Source organism: Paralichthys olivaceus, chromosome 15 (genome assembly GCF_024713975.1).
Source record: "Paralichthys olivaceus isolate ysfri-2021 chromosome 15, ASM2471397v2, whole genome shotgun sequence".
NCBI lineage: Eukaryota > Metazoa > Chordata > Actinopteri > Pleuronectiformes > Paralichthyidae > Paralichthys > Paralichthys olivaceus.
Genome location: NC_091107.1, coordinates 9,099,301 through 9,116,751, shown reverse-complemented (window position 1 = coordinate 9,116,751; position 17,451 = coordinate 9,099,301). Strand labels below are relative to the sequence as shown.

The following is a 17,451-nucleotide window of genomic DNA, read 5'->3' as shown; positions in this document are numbered from 1 at the left end:
TCATTATTTTTAGATTGTAAGTCATTATTTTTTTATTTTAAATCTTTATTTTTTTATTTTAAATCTTTATTTTTACATTTCAAGTCATTATTTTGAGTTAGTATGTCTTGTAGTATGAGTTTCTAGTTACAATGACTGACAGGATTAAACAAAATGACACTAATGGGCTTCCATGGACAGAGGCTTGGCTATTTATTTATTTATTTATTTGAATTGTGCACTTAAGAGTTCAGTCGCTAGTCGGCGCTCTTGCACCCTGACAAACTTCCGCCCTGGCCGGTGAAAGACGCTCTGGCAGCTTTGACTGTGAAGCTCTCCATCCAGAGCCTCAGTCTCCACACGCGCAACGGCACGCAGGGATCCACCGGAGCGCACAGCCAGAGAACAGCGGGGGAATGGACTCCTCTGCACCGGACCGGAGGACCGCACCTGCTGGGGTTTGATGGGATGACAGAAGCTGGAGCTGAGGGCTTGGTGGTGGTGATGATGAGGAGGAGGATGCTGAAGGTAGGGGTTTGATTCCTGCCTTTACGCAGGGTGGAGAGGTAGTCCAGCGCCTGGCAGCAGCATTTAATCCGCTTGTCGGGAGGAGCAGGGAAAGCCCTGCCCAGAGAGATAGAGAGAGAGAGAGGGAGAGTTAAAGTGGAGAGAGTTGACTGGAGGACTCATATCTGCTGCTGGAAACAAATCAAGCGACTGCTGCTCCACTTCACACCATGAGTGGACCGACTAATGGTAAGCAACGTGTGTGCCTGTGTGTTTAGATGATGGTGGGGAATGTGTGGGTGTTCATATGTGTGTGTGTGTGTGTGTGTGTGTGTGTGTGTGTGCTTCTGCCTAATCAATACCACAGTGTCCTGGGAGGGTTTAAATTGAAGCAGACATAAACAGCCCTTCACTGAGGTTATTGATCCCTGACTCACTTATTGACACTGTATTTCATCATGTCATTAGCGAGCTCCCTGTCAATGAAGGTTAGAGAAACAGGTCAGTGTTGTGTATTGCTGGATCACAACGTTCATTAGAATTATATATTTTTGCACGTCCGTCAGTTTTGTCTTGCAGGATCTGATGTGTGTAACCAAGCATGGATCGATAAAGATTTCTTCAACGAGGGAATCCCCCACTGATGAAATTCCCCCTGTTACACAAACCGGTCAATCTCATTCTTTTAAAGTATTGAAATGCAACATTCAAATAAATCAGTTTTTTGGGATCAATAAAAGCTGCTCAGATATTTTGGATGGAGCAGTGCTGCTCTTTTATAGCCGGAAGACAAAGGAGCACATCCTTTGGTTGACGCTGTGCAGGGGAGATATTAAAATACCCCAACGTCCAATCAAAGAAGGTTTTTATTGATGTGAAACAAAGTGGCTGAGCAGACCATGCTACGATCAAGCTTCTCATCCAAGCAGACGTTCAGTTTCATACATCCCAACAAAGCAAGATATTTAGGACATTAATATTCATGTGTCAGTGTAGCCGTTCAATCACAAGCCTGTAAAGCGCAGCAGAGTGGCCCCTGCTGAGCCACTGTAACCCCGAGAATCTCCCATAGAAAAGAGGGGGATTATCGTCCGGCCGACTGGCTTGGTTGACACCAGGGGAGAGCTTATTGGTTTTTATCCGTGAGGTCAAAGGTCAGAATAAATAAGTGATGCTGTTAAAGGCTGCAGAATAAATGGCTTATTTGACTGTGAGGCTGTTTGAGAGAGAACTGTAAGAGAACAGATTAATTAGACATTTCTAATCAAATGAATTGGGTTTGCAATGTTTGATCTTCTGCACTAGACAACACAACTGGAAGATGATGAACAGTAAATTTAAGAGAAGAGAGCAACAGAGAAAGAAACAATTGGGAAAGAAAAACATCAAATATATGAAAAAGGATTTGATACACACACACACACACACACACACACACACACACACACACACACACTCACACTCACACTCACTCACTCACTCACTCACTCACTCACACACATTTCATGCTAATGCTGCATGTTTTTCATCAATTTCATGAACATCAACATAAAACATTTAAGATGACTATTAATAACACCCCTACCCACACACATGCACACACACACGTGCGCACACACTCACACACAGGTGGCTCAGATTTTTCTCTGTCCGTGGTTCCAGGCTTTGTGCTGCCATCTGGCTACAGGACCAATGCCAGCTTCTGTGGCGTGTGTGTGTTTAGACCTAGACACACACACACACACACACACACACAGTTGATACAATTTGTTAGGAAACATTTATGTTCTAGTTTTACATTTTCTTTCCTGCTGACATTTATAGATCCACAACTCTCCCGCAGCTTAACCTCCTGCCGACATGTTAAGTTTACTATATGATTGAATAATACTCTGCTGCAGCATTAAGTGTAAATGTCTTTGAACCAAGCAGAATAGATAATAGATAATAGCAGAATTATTGCTCAGATTATTAGTACAGCCAACTGTTGCAGTAAATCAAATCCATCATTCAGATAGTTTGTGTGTGTAGATGTGTGTGTGTGTGTGTGTGTGTGTGTGTGTGTGTGTGTGTGTGTGTGTGTAAGAGAGCGTGTGTGTCAGACAGGGTAAAGAAGTACTTGTTTCACTAAGAGGGATTTGACCAGTTTCACAAGTGAGGATGGAAGAGGTGTAATCCCTGAACGGCCTCGCTTTGCCCTTCTCTGCCCAGTTAGTGTGACTTTGTCATTTACGAGTCAAGTGTGAGGATGCAAAGCTTTACTGACATATGCACAGTAAAAACAGATGTTGCACCGTAAATAAGCAAACTTAATAACGAGAGAAGATTTATATATACACACACACACACACACACACACATATATAATATACATATATACAAGTATATATATATACAGTATATGCACTGCACATATGTGCACACACTCACATGCACGCACACCTATAAATATGTAAAGTACATATGTAAAGTGTAGCAGAAGCCTGTGTTAAAATGACACATTGAATACATTTAGATGCGTAATGAAGTACATGTATTTCGTGGACTGAAGACAGTGAGCAGTTTGATCTGTCACATGTTTGTCTTTGTGTTTCTGTCCGTCGCTCTCGAACCACTCAGTTGTAATGAAAGGTTGTAAGACCTGCTCTCTCCTCACTGGCACAGTGACAGACTGTCCACAAGCCATTACTATTCACAAAGTCAATTACTGATCCTCCTTCATCTCCTCTAAACCTTCAGCAGACAGTGAATGTGATTATTGTGTGTGTGTGTGTGTGTGTGTGTTTTCACCTTCATGTTACTTTGTATTTCTTTTCTGTTGTTTCTTGAGAATTAGGAAAAAACAAACTCATTCAGGAAAAATAATATTGAGTTAACTTGTGGATGTGATTTGTTTCTACTAATATATAAGACAAACAAGAAACTTCTTTCCACATTCATTATACATTAAAGCTTGTGTCACATTTATGTAGCACTTGAGGGAAAAGATGCATCTGATCTCTTTTTCTATCTGAGGCAGTCGTTCCATGTTTTTTTAATCAGGCTTTGATCAGATGTTGAGGAAAGGCCTGAAACAGACAGCACCTGACATGTTTGTTTTTGATCCTCCGCTCCCAACAGTTCAGTACCAGTCTGGTCTTTATGGAGGAAACAACAACAGCAGCTCTCCGATCTCCAGTCGTGGAAATTCGCCCATCGTGTGTGAGCGCTGCGGGGAGGTGTGTCGCGGGGAGGTTGTGCGCGTCAAGAACACACACTTCCATGTTCAGTGCTTCACGTGCCAAGGTAAAAAGAAAAACTACAAATACATTTCATTGTCACACACAATGTCTGTCAATCTTGATCAGTGGATTCCACCCACGCAAATGCACATGATTGAATATAATATAATAATCAGCAGTCAAACAGGAAAGAACCAGCACAACAGGATCGGTGATGTTTTCTGTTTTTCGCGGAAGTAGAAACTGAGCGATGACTTTACGAAGTTCAAAGCCAATTAAAGTGTCACAGAAGTATCGGTAATTGTCGTCACCAGAAGCAAGAGGTGACGTTCAATCTCCACAGTGAAGAGAAGCCGGGAAGATCTTTGATCCTTCAAACATTAGAGGAATTATAGTTTATATCCCAGCATGGTTTCCCTGGCAGCTGGATTTGGTTCTTGTACCGTTGATAAGTGTCTGTTGCTGTTGTGTAGTAATTTTGGTGGCATCTGATTGACAGGCCGGGCTTATTTCAACTATCGTCTTGTTTGGGTAAAGTCACAAGGTTAGAAAGACCTTCAGTGTCCTGAGGTGATCAGAGGAAAGATTGACGAAGTTGTGATGCACAAATCAGTTTTCAGCTTTTGGACTTTTTCTCCACTGCTTGATTCTCACATCTCTGGTTAATCGTTGACAGAGACGCCTGATATGTGGCCTCGACTACTCACTGCTTTTTGTAAGATGTCACAAGTCTTCAAGATTGGAAACCACTAGTTTGATATTTAACAATGTTTTACATTTTAAAAACTTGTCCCATCATCCATTGTGTTTAATCTTCATCATAAAAGTAGTTTTCCAAATGTATTGGATTGGAAAGTAGAGCCAAGTGGAATTTTAGGGGGCGGATGCCATTACTGATGTCAGGGAGTAAAAAACTTCCGATAGCAATTCATCAGCTGAAAAAGCCCTTATGACAAAGACTTGAAATTTCACAGTGTTACCCTAATCTTTATTATAAATAATTAAATAATAAATAAAATGAAACACAATCAAATATATACAACTTGAATTAAGAAATGTTTACATCATTACTGCATTGTTGATTCATCAAATGTGAAAGGCTCAGCCAGCCAACCATTAAATCAGGTTAAGTACAAGTACTTCCAAATTGTACAGTAAAGTATAGTACTTGAATAAATGTTATAGTTACTTTCCACTACTGCCAAAAGCAAAGCAGCTGAATGGAACTGTAGCGTTATTGATATGATCACATTAAACTGAGATGATGTGGATTATTTAGGAGTGTTTGAATACAGTGCAACTATATGGACATGAACACGAGAGATGAGTTTCACAGTAACACGCAGCCACAGTGAGTATTTGTGTCCACCGGTGAGCAGGTGGGACAGAAGTCGAGGTCTGGAGTCAGCAGCTAGCGTAGCAGAGCAGTCAGCAGGTTTTTTTCAGCTCGTAGTCAGACTCCAACCAGCTCACCTCCTTTCACAGGCCGAGACCCCCACAGTCCCAAAGCGCTGCTGAACAACAGCGTTTGATCTGCTGGTAACTTCGTCTGAATGCGCTCAGCCACACGGCAGCATAGAGAGGAGGGGGATCTGTTTGTATCTCATGCAACATTTCTCAGATCTCAACCTGAGCTGAGTAAACTGGAGTCCCTCATTCCCTCCGACGGGACACGAGCCAGATTTATTGACGGAAGCGTTCTCTGTTTGATATTAAAGTATTTATTATTATGGACAATTGATCTTGCGGAGTAAGCTTAATGACTTTTAGCTAATGGACCTCAGGCTGAGTAGGAGTCAGCTGATGAAGTGGACAAGAATCAAATCGTCAGCTTTTAGTACACAGGCATCTGTGTGTGTGTGTGTGTGTGTTTTCTCATCTGCTCATTATCTTTTCCTCTCCCGTTCCTCTTCCTCTTTGTTGTTTTCTTCTCTCACATTTTTCTTCTGTGTGTTTGTAGCCGTGAATGTCAGAGAGTTACATTGTTGTTTAGTGTAATCTCCTGTGGAAATGTGGCTATTTGGAATTTAACATTTTTTGGGGGCATAAGGAGAGAAGAGAGAAAGAGAAGAAGAGGAAAGATTTGTGATAAATGAGAAATAGAAACAGATGAAAATAGACGACAGTGTCAGTTGTACAAAAATGAAACTGCTGCTGCCATCTGTGGAGAAGTGTTCATGGTGTGGAGCAGCCAATCACGAGGCAGTCTCAGCTGTCAATCATGATGTTACACCCTGTTTTGTGTGTTGGGTTTTGGTGTCAAATATTAATTAAAAATAAATTTACTAGAAAAATGAGTCCCATCCACTAACATGAAGGAGGCAGGACTTATGACCTACACTGCAGCCAGCCAACAGGGGACGATTTGAATTTGGCTTCACTTTTGTGAGACTGTCACATCGTCCATCTTTATGTAAAGTCTGAGTTTGATAGATAAGACGGCAACTCGACCCGAGGTCATCAGGTTGGTTCATTTACTCTCATGTGCAGAAGCTTTAGACAGAAAACTGCAGCTTTTAACACACAGGACAAATGTGTGATTTACTTGTGGCCTTGTATGAACACCATTGGACAGAGTTGTGCTTGATACATGAACTTTTCCTCATGATTTTAAAGATATCAGCTCCAGTCCCCAGAGGATGAACCGCGCTGACTTTTCAGCTGTAGCGTCACCATAAGTTTGAATTTTCATGGAAGGTCTCAACAACTTTGTTTCCGTCAGAGCAATAAGAATAAGATGCAGAAAAGCTTGGCAATTAAATTTTCAACAAGGCTGATCACTCAGAAGACAAAGAAAAAAGCAGCTCTGTAAATATCTTTCTGCTCTCATAAAAATCTCATAAAATATGGAGGATCTTTATAAATTCGGCCTCATTCCAAGTGAATGATTCCGGTTTTTGGATTATTATCTTCATGAATCTGCTCGTACGTAGTCGTAGCTCATCCGTTTGATGGACAAACACTTATGCCTCACAATTAAAAACCCAATTTTCTATCTGTGTTAACATTGAAGCCAAAATCCATAACGTGTCACAGAATTGTACCAGTGTAATCCCTCACTTAGACTATTGGCTGGCTACACTTCCCATTTTCTCCTTTCCCTCCCTCCTCCGTCCTTGATGCATGCGTCCATCCTGTTCACACTCATGCAAATGCAGAGGAGCTACAGCACGGAAATCCATCCCATGTTGATGATGCGAATAAATGAGGGAAGACAGTGACAGGACGGCAGACGTGTGCTGGATGGACAGATCGATAGCCTCATTGATACCTCCCCTGGGTCCCCCTGTCTCTCCTTCTCTTCCTCCACATCCTCATCCCCTCACTTTGCTGTCTGCTTCCCTTTCTCCTCACACATGATGCTTTCTCTCTATTCAGCTTCCTATAATCTGTCCCCTGACTCCCATCTTCCCTTTCTTCTTTTTTCTCCCTGTCTCCACTCTGCCTCATGTCTAACATAATCCTCCCCTCTTCTCTCCTCCCCCCCCCCCTTTTTTTTTCTTTTTTAACTGGGAAATTGAGCCATGTACATCATCTATGACCTTACAGTGTCTCTTCTGTAAAAGAAACACTTCAGTCAAGGCTCGAAAAAATAGGACAAACTCTCCCAATCGTCTGATTTGCACTGTGCATCAAATCATTCCACGAGACAACTTGTGATAAAATGTCTTTTGTGCTATAGAGTTTTTTGGGAAGATTTTCTCTCTTAAAGTTGAGTGCACGCTAATATATCTGGATGGATTGTACAACTGATGCTTCACCTTCTCAACAGAATTTAAAGTAGACTGATTGTTTGAAGATAAGATGACTGCGGAACATCATGTGAAACTGTAAGGGCCCTTAATCGAGCACATACCTCCACCAAGGCTCAACAGTCCCGATCTAGAGCCTAGATCCAGATTTTTATTTGGATCTGCACCAAATTACACACACTCATAAATATCAGTCTCCTACACATGTAATATTATTTTTAATCAAGAGAAATTAATTGTTTCGTAAGAAATCAACAAAATTGTTGAAAAATGATCACAGAAAAGGAAAAAAACTAAAACATAGATCCATTACCTGATCCAGATCTTGCGCCACCTCTCCACTAAATATCATGGAACTCGTTTGAGCAGTCTTTGTGTGTGTGCGTATGTGTGTGTGTGTTTTATCAGCATTAGCCATACAGGCAGTCACGGATGGACTGGCATTTTCTTCTGAAGAGACTTCAAGGACAAACTGTGCAGCAGCAGCTTCTGCATCAGCTCAGCTGTGGAGCAATTTTCCTTTGTGTGTTTTTTCATGAGCGTGTGCATCAGTGAGCTGGTGTTCTTCTGTGCATGTATGTTTTTCTGTGTCTCTGGAAGCTAAATTAGGAGGATGAGACGGAGACGGTCCCTGTATGTGTGTGTGTGTGTGTGTGTGTGTGTGTGTGTGTGTGTGTGTGTGTGAGTGTGTGTGTGTGTGTGTCAGTCCTCCAGGAGTTCTTGTTTCAACCATCTATCTTCATTTCTATCACTCTTTCTTAAATCTATCTTTCCTTCACTTCTGTTTTTCTTCGCCTCCCGACCCATTGCTTCCGCCTCTGGCAGTGAACAAAAGAATCCTTAACTGCCGTCTTTCTGCCAACTGTGTGTGTTAATGTGTTTGTGTCCAGGCATCAAGCACTTCAATCAAATAGGCTACAAATCAATGTTAACAGTTGAAAAGTATTTAAATATTTCACTTCTTCTGTTGAACCGCAGCTGAACTTTTCCCTGACGTGCAGCAGGAAGGGAAAAGTAAAGAAGCTGGTGGAGAATTAAACTGTTGGAGCAAAAAGTCAAGAAGAGAGAAAAGACTGGAATGAAGGGGAGGAAAAAAACACGACTTTATTAATACATTTGCATTAACTTTAATAATGTGCACACAGAAGTTACGTTTTATTTGCTTTCTCTCAAAGTCTCTTCTTACTTTTCTGTTCCTAACTTGTTCCTCTAAACAAGTTGAAACTGCCCCAAATTCAAATGCATGATATGAATATACGGCCTTTAATTTAATCGGAGCAAAGTTTTGACGCAACATGATTTTACAAATGAATTATTAGGATAAAAATCACATAGAAGGATGATTCAGTATTAAATGTCAATGATCTTCTCCTTTTACTTTTTGAAAATAAAAAAGACAAAATACCCGGATAAACCAAATATTGACGGGTGGAGAACTTGGTTCAGCAGCTCAAACTTTACAACAATTACTTAACTATTTCAGGATGTCTGTCAGGTGGTGTGAAGAATGGCTGCAACAGCTCGCACCAAGATCATTGAACAAGAAAAAAGAACGAGAAAAGCTTTGTCTTCTCTTAGATTTGCCTGATGTTTCTTTTCTTAAAAGGACCACAGCTCTTTCATTTGTTATCGTTCATCAGATTTATAGGCAGGAGCAGCACAGATGGGACTAATAACATTATCAGTGGCTTCTGTAGACTCCAGTTTACCAATGAGCAGTTTCTCCTTCCCTAAACTTCATCCTATGTGAATGTGAAGTGGCTTGAAGTATTTCCAGTGAAATATTCTTTGATGTCTTTTTCTGTCCGGTTGAGAATAATAAGTAGAAGTAGAAGTCGGCGGTCCCTTCAGGTGCCCTGAGGAATATTGTGTGGTCATTGCCGCCGTCTCGCTGGTGTCTGGCTGCACAGAAAGACAGCGTGGAGCTTGACTCTCTGGATGGTCATGCATGATCATAAAAAAACGCTGTCTACCTCTGGATAGACTGTTGATCACCTTAAGAGGAAATCACCCCTGATTTACATACTGGAGGCTGAATTCACTGAAATACGAGCAAATTAAAAACATCTTGACAATTGTTAATCAGTGATTATCTTGTCTTGACTGCTTAGACGTACAAGACTTTATCTGTTGGTTTCATTTAGCTGCACGGGAGCCGTCTGGGTTTTTGCCAAATCAGCAGACAGAGCAGAGACCAAATGTAGAAATCCCTCAGAGTTTGGGACAACAGATGGGGCCAGGGAAGGTCAGGGTGGGGGTGACGTGAGGGTAAGAAGGTCACGCTTCAGAGGTCACAGAAAGTGACAATTCTGTCCTATTTTAACATTAAACTTAGGACGGTGAGTTCAAGTGGCTGCGGGAAGATTTGTCCCACGAGGGACTGAGCTGTCATGTGACAGAGGGGAAGTGATGGATGTTGGCAGGAAGGCACATCCTCATTTATATTCTGAGATTCTCTGCGCTGACATTTTCTGCTCCTCTATTGTAATTACACTGTAAATCCGTGACAAGAAATCTTCAGTTTAATTAAATTAATTGAGGGTCAGAGACAAATCTTGTAGACTTTGCATTTAGTGACGTTCTTGACAGGGCAAATGGTTTAAAGAGGAGTTTTGATCTGATCGTATGTCTTCATGTTCTTACATATATTAAGGGCCAGTCTATTATTTGTGGAAGTGGATGTGGGAATAACCTCCGACATTTTGGGATAAATCATTCTCCATTTACTTCTTGTCCTAAAGAAAAAGCCTCTGTACAGTTCTTGATGAGAACTTTATAAGTTTGGGGTTATTATCAATGTCATCTAAAGTCACTTGTTTATGGACTACATTTATTTAGAGCTTTTCTAGTCCACTCAAAATGCTTTACAGTACAAGTCACATTCACCTGCTCACACACGTACACACACGTTCACACAACGCCACTATAAAGAGTGTTTTTTTATTCACTCATGTGTGGTTCACAGTCACTCAGTGGTTCTTGGACAATTTCTGGGTTCAGTGTCTTGCTCAAGGATACCTCAACATGCCGACTGGGAATCGTACCACTGACCATCTGCTTTGTGGATGACCTGCTGTACCCCCTGAGCCACAGCCGCCCACTCATCAGACTCTGCTTTGCTGACAATGAGGATGCCAAAAATCTGCATTCATTTGTACTGTCTAATTATTTTAGATTGCTAGAATGCTAACATGCTAAATTAGATCATAAGAACGTCCTTACTTGTGCAGATCTTTAGCCCAAAGCATTAGATTGTCGATGGCACTGCATGAAAACCATCCATCCATCAAACCATCAAACCCTTCATCCATCAACGATCACCCATTTATCCTGAGGATCCTGATTTATTATCCGTCCATTTGTCGTTATCGAGGCTTTTCAGTTCAAACCACAAATGTGAACTTCATGGTGGCGCCCAAAAAATTAAGGTTTCATCCTCTGTGGACCATGAATTTCATGGCAATTAAACTGAGATATTTTAATCTGGATGAAAGTGATGGATTAAAAGAACAGCTGACATTGACATTGAGAGCCAAGCAGCGAGCATGGCTAATAAGACTAGAACAACAATAAACACCAGTTATAAGTACAGAAGCTAGGGAGAAGCAAAGTATGAGAAGTAAATTAAAGATTTCACTACTTTATGGTCTTTATTATTAAAATCTAAACATTAAATATGAAAATTAAAACATGTAAAAACACATACAAGGATCATAAGGTCTGTAAGGGACTGTTAGTTTAAATTTGGCCTGTGAATTTAAGTCCAAATATCCCAGAGGTCCCTCCAGAGAGGCCAGGCCTGGACAGCTCCCTCTCTTTCCTGTTCTCCTCCACATCTTAATAGTTTCCCACTCAGAGATGAACGTGTGAATGCTATTAGCAGGGTGTGAAAGGACCTGTACCATCCTCCAGTGTATAGTGTAAAGAGTTTGAGACAGAAACACTAGTTTGTGTACTGTTTGTGGGTTTGTATAGATGATGTTGTCGTAGCTGGATTAAAGACTCACAACACTGTACTCAGTAGAGCGTATACAACTGTCTGTATTATTACATACTGACAATGATTCAAAGATGCACTTCGCCATTGAGAAGAATATGATATCAGAGACAAGAGACAAAACAACTAAAATATGTTATTTCTCATGTTTGAGATAATGTCATATGAAAAATCATTTATCTTCTTCTGCTAACTAAATTATAAAAAGATCATTCAGCTATAAAATATAAGGATAGATAAAAGCATCATATCTGTGTTGAATCACATCCTTAAGAATACATTTCAACAACGTCTGATCTGATATGTGTCATAGGTGAATATGTTTACTACCAGTTCAAATAGTTCAGGATTCTGACGTCCATCCTGTTTGTGTAGTTTTACGGGGTGAAAACAAAGAATAATGAAAGGAGAGAAAACCAGACAGCCACTCAGGCTTACGTCTAAGCATGATACAGAAAACCTTTTCCATGGATTCATCTTGAGTGGGCTCGACAGCTGCAGCGCTGCCTTCACAGGTCTCTCTAAGAGTCAATCGGACAGTTACTGCTGATTCAGAGCAGCTGCCAGAGTCCTCAAGACCGAGAACGTGAATCCAATCACACCAGTTCTCCGACCTTTACACAGGCTCCCTGTGCAGAGATGTTCTCCAACTAAACTAAAACCTTTCCTTATATTCATGTGAACTTCGGCCTGTTTATTCATATATTGCACGTCACTGTAGCTGTTTTTGTGTTTACTTGGTTAATGATTAATTTTAGATAATATTTTTATTCTTTCAAATCATATTTATGTGTCTTATATTTTTTGGTCTTTGCCTTTTATGCCTCATGTAAAACTTTTTGATTTGCCACTCTGTTGAAAGGTGCTGCATTAAGTCACCTGGCCTTGGTTCTCTGCCTGCACTGTTTATTATGGGGCTTTTGGCAGTGGGGGCATTTGTATAGTTATCATTACAATGATTGAATATTTAGTGAACACTCTGTTGAACACCTTCACTCTGTTGAAGGGACATCAACCCCTTTGCACTCTAGCATATATCTTAATGTTATTTTATATTACTTAATAGGACGTGTGTGTGTGTGTGTGTGTGTGTGTGTGTGTGTGTGTGTGTGTGTGTGTGTGTGTGTCTTTTTTTCCTACTTCCAAGTGCACCATCAGTAGCAGGATTTCTAATATCTATGTAAAATTGCAAGAAGGGAACTAAAAGTAAACACGACATGATTCCATGCTTCAGATTATTCATGATTGGCTCTGTGCTTATACCACAGGAGCTTTGAATAAAAATTCAGTTCACTTAAATGTTTCTTTATGGCTCCTATAGATAAATAAGGCATCTCAACTGCTTGTCTTCCTCTACAGTATCTCCCTCTGTGTGTGTGTGTGTGTGTGTGTGTGTGTGTGTGTGTGTGTGTGTGTGTGTGTGTGTGTGTGTATGTGTGTGTGTGTGTGTATGTGTGTCTGAGACACTTAACACATGCACTCGGATCAGATCCATTCACTCCACTGGGTTTAGAGCCATTAGCTTAATTAGAGGCCAGACATTTAGTTCATTGTCAGATATCTTGATCCGTTGGCTGCCTTTCAGACGTCTAACCCACAGCACACACACACACACACACACACACATAGGTTGTATCATGGTACCACTCTGCAATTTATACCTGCACTGACTGGGCCTGTACACCACAGATCACATCACAGTCACAGTGATGTTGTGACTGGTGTGGAGCTGAGTGGGTAAAACATGGCACCAACAACGTCAGGGATTCGATTCATTTCTGGGACTTAACGTGATAGAAATCGCTGCAGGGGTGGCATCATAAGAGGATTTCCCTTAGTTGTGGTCACCAAATGTTGCAGACTGGGGTAAATTTTAGAAAACACAACCGATGGAAAGTAAGAGGAAGCTCCTGCCACCCTGATAGCTGAAGCAAATCATCGCTCATCTCCGAGTGCCTAACCACCCAGCTCAGCAGAGACCTCCTCACCCTCAGCTCAGCTGGGGCAGAAGCAATCATTTGCCTGAGAGACTTTGAATCTGCTAAATAAAAGTCATCCATCATGCTCTCAGTATATACAGTGCAGTTTACACAATGTCTGCATCCGTGTGCACTCAGGAGTCTCTTTACCTGGACATGTGTCAAACAGCAGCCTCCATAGACGCACATTCAGTTGTATATTTTGTGTAAACTCACATCAGCTGTAATCTCTAATCTGTCACGTAAAGATCCAAATGTACAAAATCACTTATACATGCAGGCACACATACTTTATATATCCTCACATATATCGTGTATGAATATATTTGTATGCACAGAGAACCATAACATAACATATAAATTAACAGATTAGATGTTTACTGGTCTAATCCCCAAAACCAGATTATGGTATTAACCCTTTGGAGGTCAGACGGGACAACAGATTGCACTCTCCACAACCCCACCCCTTCCAACACACACACACACACACACACACACACACACACACACACACACCCACTTACCATGTTTTCTACTTCCCTTCAATCCAGAAGGCAGAACCTCGTGATAAATGGATTAATACTGGTGATTGTGACACGACAGCAGACTGACAACTCAAGTTTTGCACTATATGTCACAAACTTGTGGGATTTAATACATATTAATCATATATATTGGTCAGGAGTGTCTCAAAGGACCATTGGGGCCTCGGGCAAAAGGGCCCCTCATGTAAACCACCCCACACAAGAAACACCTGATACATGATAGTCTTCAACCAAACCTCTAAAATCACAAAGCTTTTGGCAAAAAGATAATTGCACAAGTTCTGGAAAGGGAGCTTCTGACCATGGTGTGTTGTCACAAGTAGCCAATCAAAGAATTTAAAGGGGTTCTCACAAAACAGTTTTGCTGCTTTGGATCAGTTGGGATTTTCTTGCTTTCTTGTCCACCTCTTTGTCACAGACTAAGATTATGTGCTTATCATATGTCTCTATTTTGTGCTTGCCACACGTTGACTATATACTTTTAACTCTCATCATTTAATCTTCCTAGTTCTCAACAATGACATGAACCAATTCATGTGTTTTTCTCTCCCTCCCTTTAGTGTGTGGCTGTGACTTGGTGCACTCAGGTTTCTTCCACCACTCTGGAGAGTACATCTGCACAGAGGACTACCAGCGGCTCTACGGGACCCAGTGTGACAGCTGTGACCAGTACATCACCGGAGAGGTGGTGTCTGCTCTGGGGAGGACGTACCACCCACACTGCTTCGTCTGCAGCATCTGCAGGTGAGGGAAAAGTGTCCGAGTGTGTAGCTGCAACAATGTCAGACTTCACCTATAATTTCATCTTGTAAATTTAAATTTTATAGATACAATGGTAAGGGCAATTCAGATATTTCTTTCACCATACAGATGACATTTTACCACCATTTAGGTCAATGTAATGTCCTCAGGGATCCACACAGTGTTTCATCTCCAACGTGTGACCTTAAAAACATTTGAGATTCTCTCAGAACAACAGATATTTTGGATTTCATGACTTTGCAAGTCTGTTCACACAAACCACAGGTGCCCCTTTACAACTGAAATGAAATGATGCTGTCGGCCATAAAATCCCTCTGTCAGTCAATGTAGGTTTATTGAATCTGTGCTTTTAGGGGGTTTATCATAGCGTTTTACTGAAAATAAAAACTGAAGGATGGGAGAAACAGGCAGCAAATCAAATCAGTGTCACATACTGTGATTACACAGGAAAATACAGTGCTTTATGTTGGAAACTTAATTTAGTTTTGACTTAATCAATATACCACTTAAACATTAAGAAAAGAGGAGTAATCAAAAATGAAGCAGCGTTACTGAGTCTTGTTGCCCTGGTTTCTACCCATAATGCAACTTACATCTTTTAAACTCCACATCCTCAGACCACCAGTGTTACTTAGTAGTTATATAACTGAACAATGCCTTTCCTGCTGAATAGGCAGTTTTGTTGAGTTGCTGAGATGCTTTCCTGAATCGAGCTCAAATACATGTGATGATGTCACCAGGTCCTTGCATGACATCACCACTCTAGAAGCACCCGTTATAAAATCCAAATATTTCAGGAAAAGCTGAATATTTATAGTTGGAAAATGTTAATGATTGCAGACTGAAAAATATACGGAAGAAAGATAATAAAGAAACAGGACAAGTTTATTCACTGTAAACTGTATTCACACAAATAAAATAAAATAGATGTTTCCCATTTGGTTACTCATACCGGTTATTGTCTCTGGACCAGGAAGAAGAGATTTTAAAATATTTTTAATGACACACTTAATATGGCAGATATACGTCTCTTCTGTTGGCAGCTCCCTCTTTAATCATCATGCATCACATAAATCTATATTGGCTTCAGTTCAGTTGCAGCTGACTTGATAAAAGTGACTGGTGTATGTCTGTGCAGTTGTAAAAGCTAACGATCGCTCAGTGTTTAAGATGTAAAGATCATTAGGTTTTCGTTTTTTGGGCGGAGATCCCCTGTGTATGTGTACCCTCTCCTCTAATAACAACACACTCCACTGAGATTGCAAATTAGACTCATGCGTCTCGAAAATGGCTGAGTCAGCGCAATAATAATGTGTCTCACAAATGACTTTTTGGCTGCACCGCAACATGATAGAGATTTTGGTGAAATGACCCTTTAACTTGAATTCCTGCTCTGCCGTATCTGCATGACTTTACTTAAATGTGCTCTTTGTTCTCAGGAGTCCGTTCCCAATTGGCGACAGGGTGACCTTCTGCGGAAAGAAGTGTGTGTGTCAGCAGTGCTCGCACTCTCTGAGCAGCGACAAGCCCGTCAAGGTCCACGGGCCCAGCTGTAAGAACACCGCTCACTGTATGCCACATAAACATACGCAAAAATGCAAACCGCATTATACTAAAAGGGATAGTTCGCCAAAAAATGTGGGTGAACTATCCCTTTAAACTGCACTTTTTGAAACCAATGTACAGACAAATTAGAGATATACGGCTACAGCTACAAAAATAAAACAAAAAAATAATTTCTTGATTCTTCTTCATCGGAGTTAACCAATAATTGATAATCTGGCCAGTTGGTTTAGATGCAGATATTGAAATGACTCACTTCTTTGTGATTCATCTGGCACATATTGATCTGAGCTGTTGCCCTACGGGCGAAACACAACAAAAGACTTGTACCATCCACCTGCTGAACACACCCACACAAACACACACATATACACACACACCCAGGAGGTGGCCTGCTGCTCCAGGTATTTGTGTGGCCTGGTTTTGTTAGCTCCATCTGGTGAAGACAATGTGACCATAATGTCAGGAGAGAGGAAAAAGAGAATTGATGAGAGGAAAACGCAGAGGAAGGACGATGAATGAACATTTGTGGAAGCTGCTCTTCTCTCTCCTCTGTGTTTTCTCATTACTGCATTTCTGTTTCTCCTCTCCTCTCCTCTCCTCTCCTCTCCTCTCCTCTCCTCTCCTCTCCTCTCCTCTCCTCTCCTCTCCTCTCCTCTCCTCCCCATCTCTCGTTCAGACTGTGCCGGCTGCGGCGAGGAGATCAGACAGGGTCAGTCTCTGCTGGCTCTGGAGAGACAGTGGCACGTCAGTTGTTTTAAATGCCGGACATGTGGCTGTGCGCTCACTGGAGAGTACATCAGCAAGTAGGTGGCTTGATCCCCCATCTTTACAGTCTCGGTACAAGTATTTACTCTATCAACGTCAAAAAACAACAACAGGGATCATTTAACCTGAGAACTGTTGTCTGTCTGTAGGGATGGGATTCCTTACTGTGAGGCTGATTACCACACACAGTTTGGGATCAGGTGCGAGAGCTGTAACAGGTACATCAGCGGAAGAGTGCTGGAGGTGAGTGTGTTCGTGCATATACTTTACGTACAAATGTGTATGTGACAGATGGGAGCATGAGGAAGAACGACGTTGTACAATCTTTCACACAAATTTAAAAAATATAATTTTTTTAATTTGTGTGATAGATTGTGT

At 41.2% G+C, this 17,451-nt stretch overlaps 1 protein-coding gene across 5 annotated transcripts in view; it reads left to right on the top strand.

The window, feature by feature from the left end:
• The first annotated feature begins 282 nt into the window (after positions 1-282).
• LOC109635676 (actin-binding LIM protein 3-like) overlaps positions 283-17,451 on the top strand; it is a 38,535-nt gene continuing 21,366 nt past the window's right edge. For 3 of the 5 annotated variants that reach the window (XR_011238611.1, XR_011238610.1, XM_069510103.1), the window contains exons 1-6: positions 284-735; positions 3,607-3,771; positions 14,541-14,724; positions 16,182-16,294; positions 16,985-17,111; positions 17,223-17,316. Coding sequence is in view for 1 of the 5 variants with exons in the window: in XM_069510103.1 (XP_069366204.1) it covers positions 717-735; positions 3,607-3,771; positions 14,541-14,724; positions 16,182-16,294; positions 16,985-17,111; positions 17,223-17,316 (702 nt within the window). In the remaining 4 variants the exon portion in view is untranslated. Of the gene's footprint in view, positions 736-3,606; positions 3,772-14,540; positions 14,725-16,181; positions 16,295-16,984; positions 17,112-17,222; positions 17,317-17,451 lie in introns of all 5 variants that reach the window. The other 2 variants (XR_011238609.1, XR_011238612.1) reach the window with 2 other exon arrangements.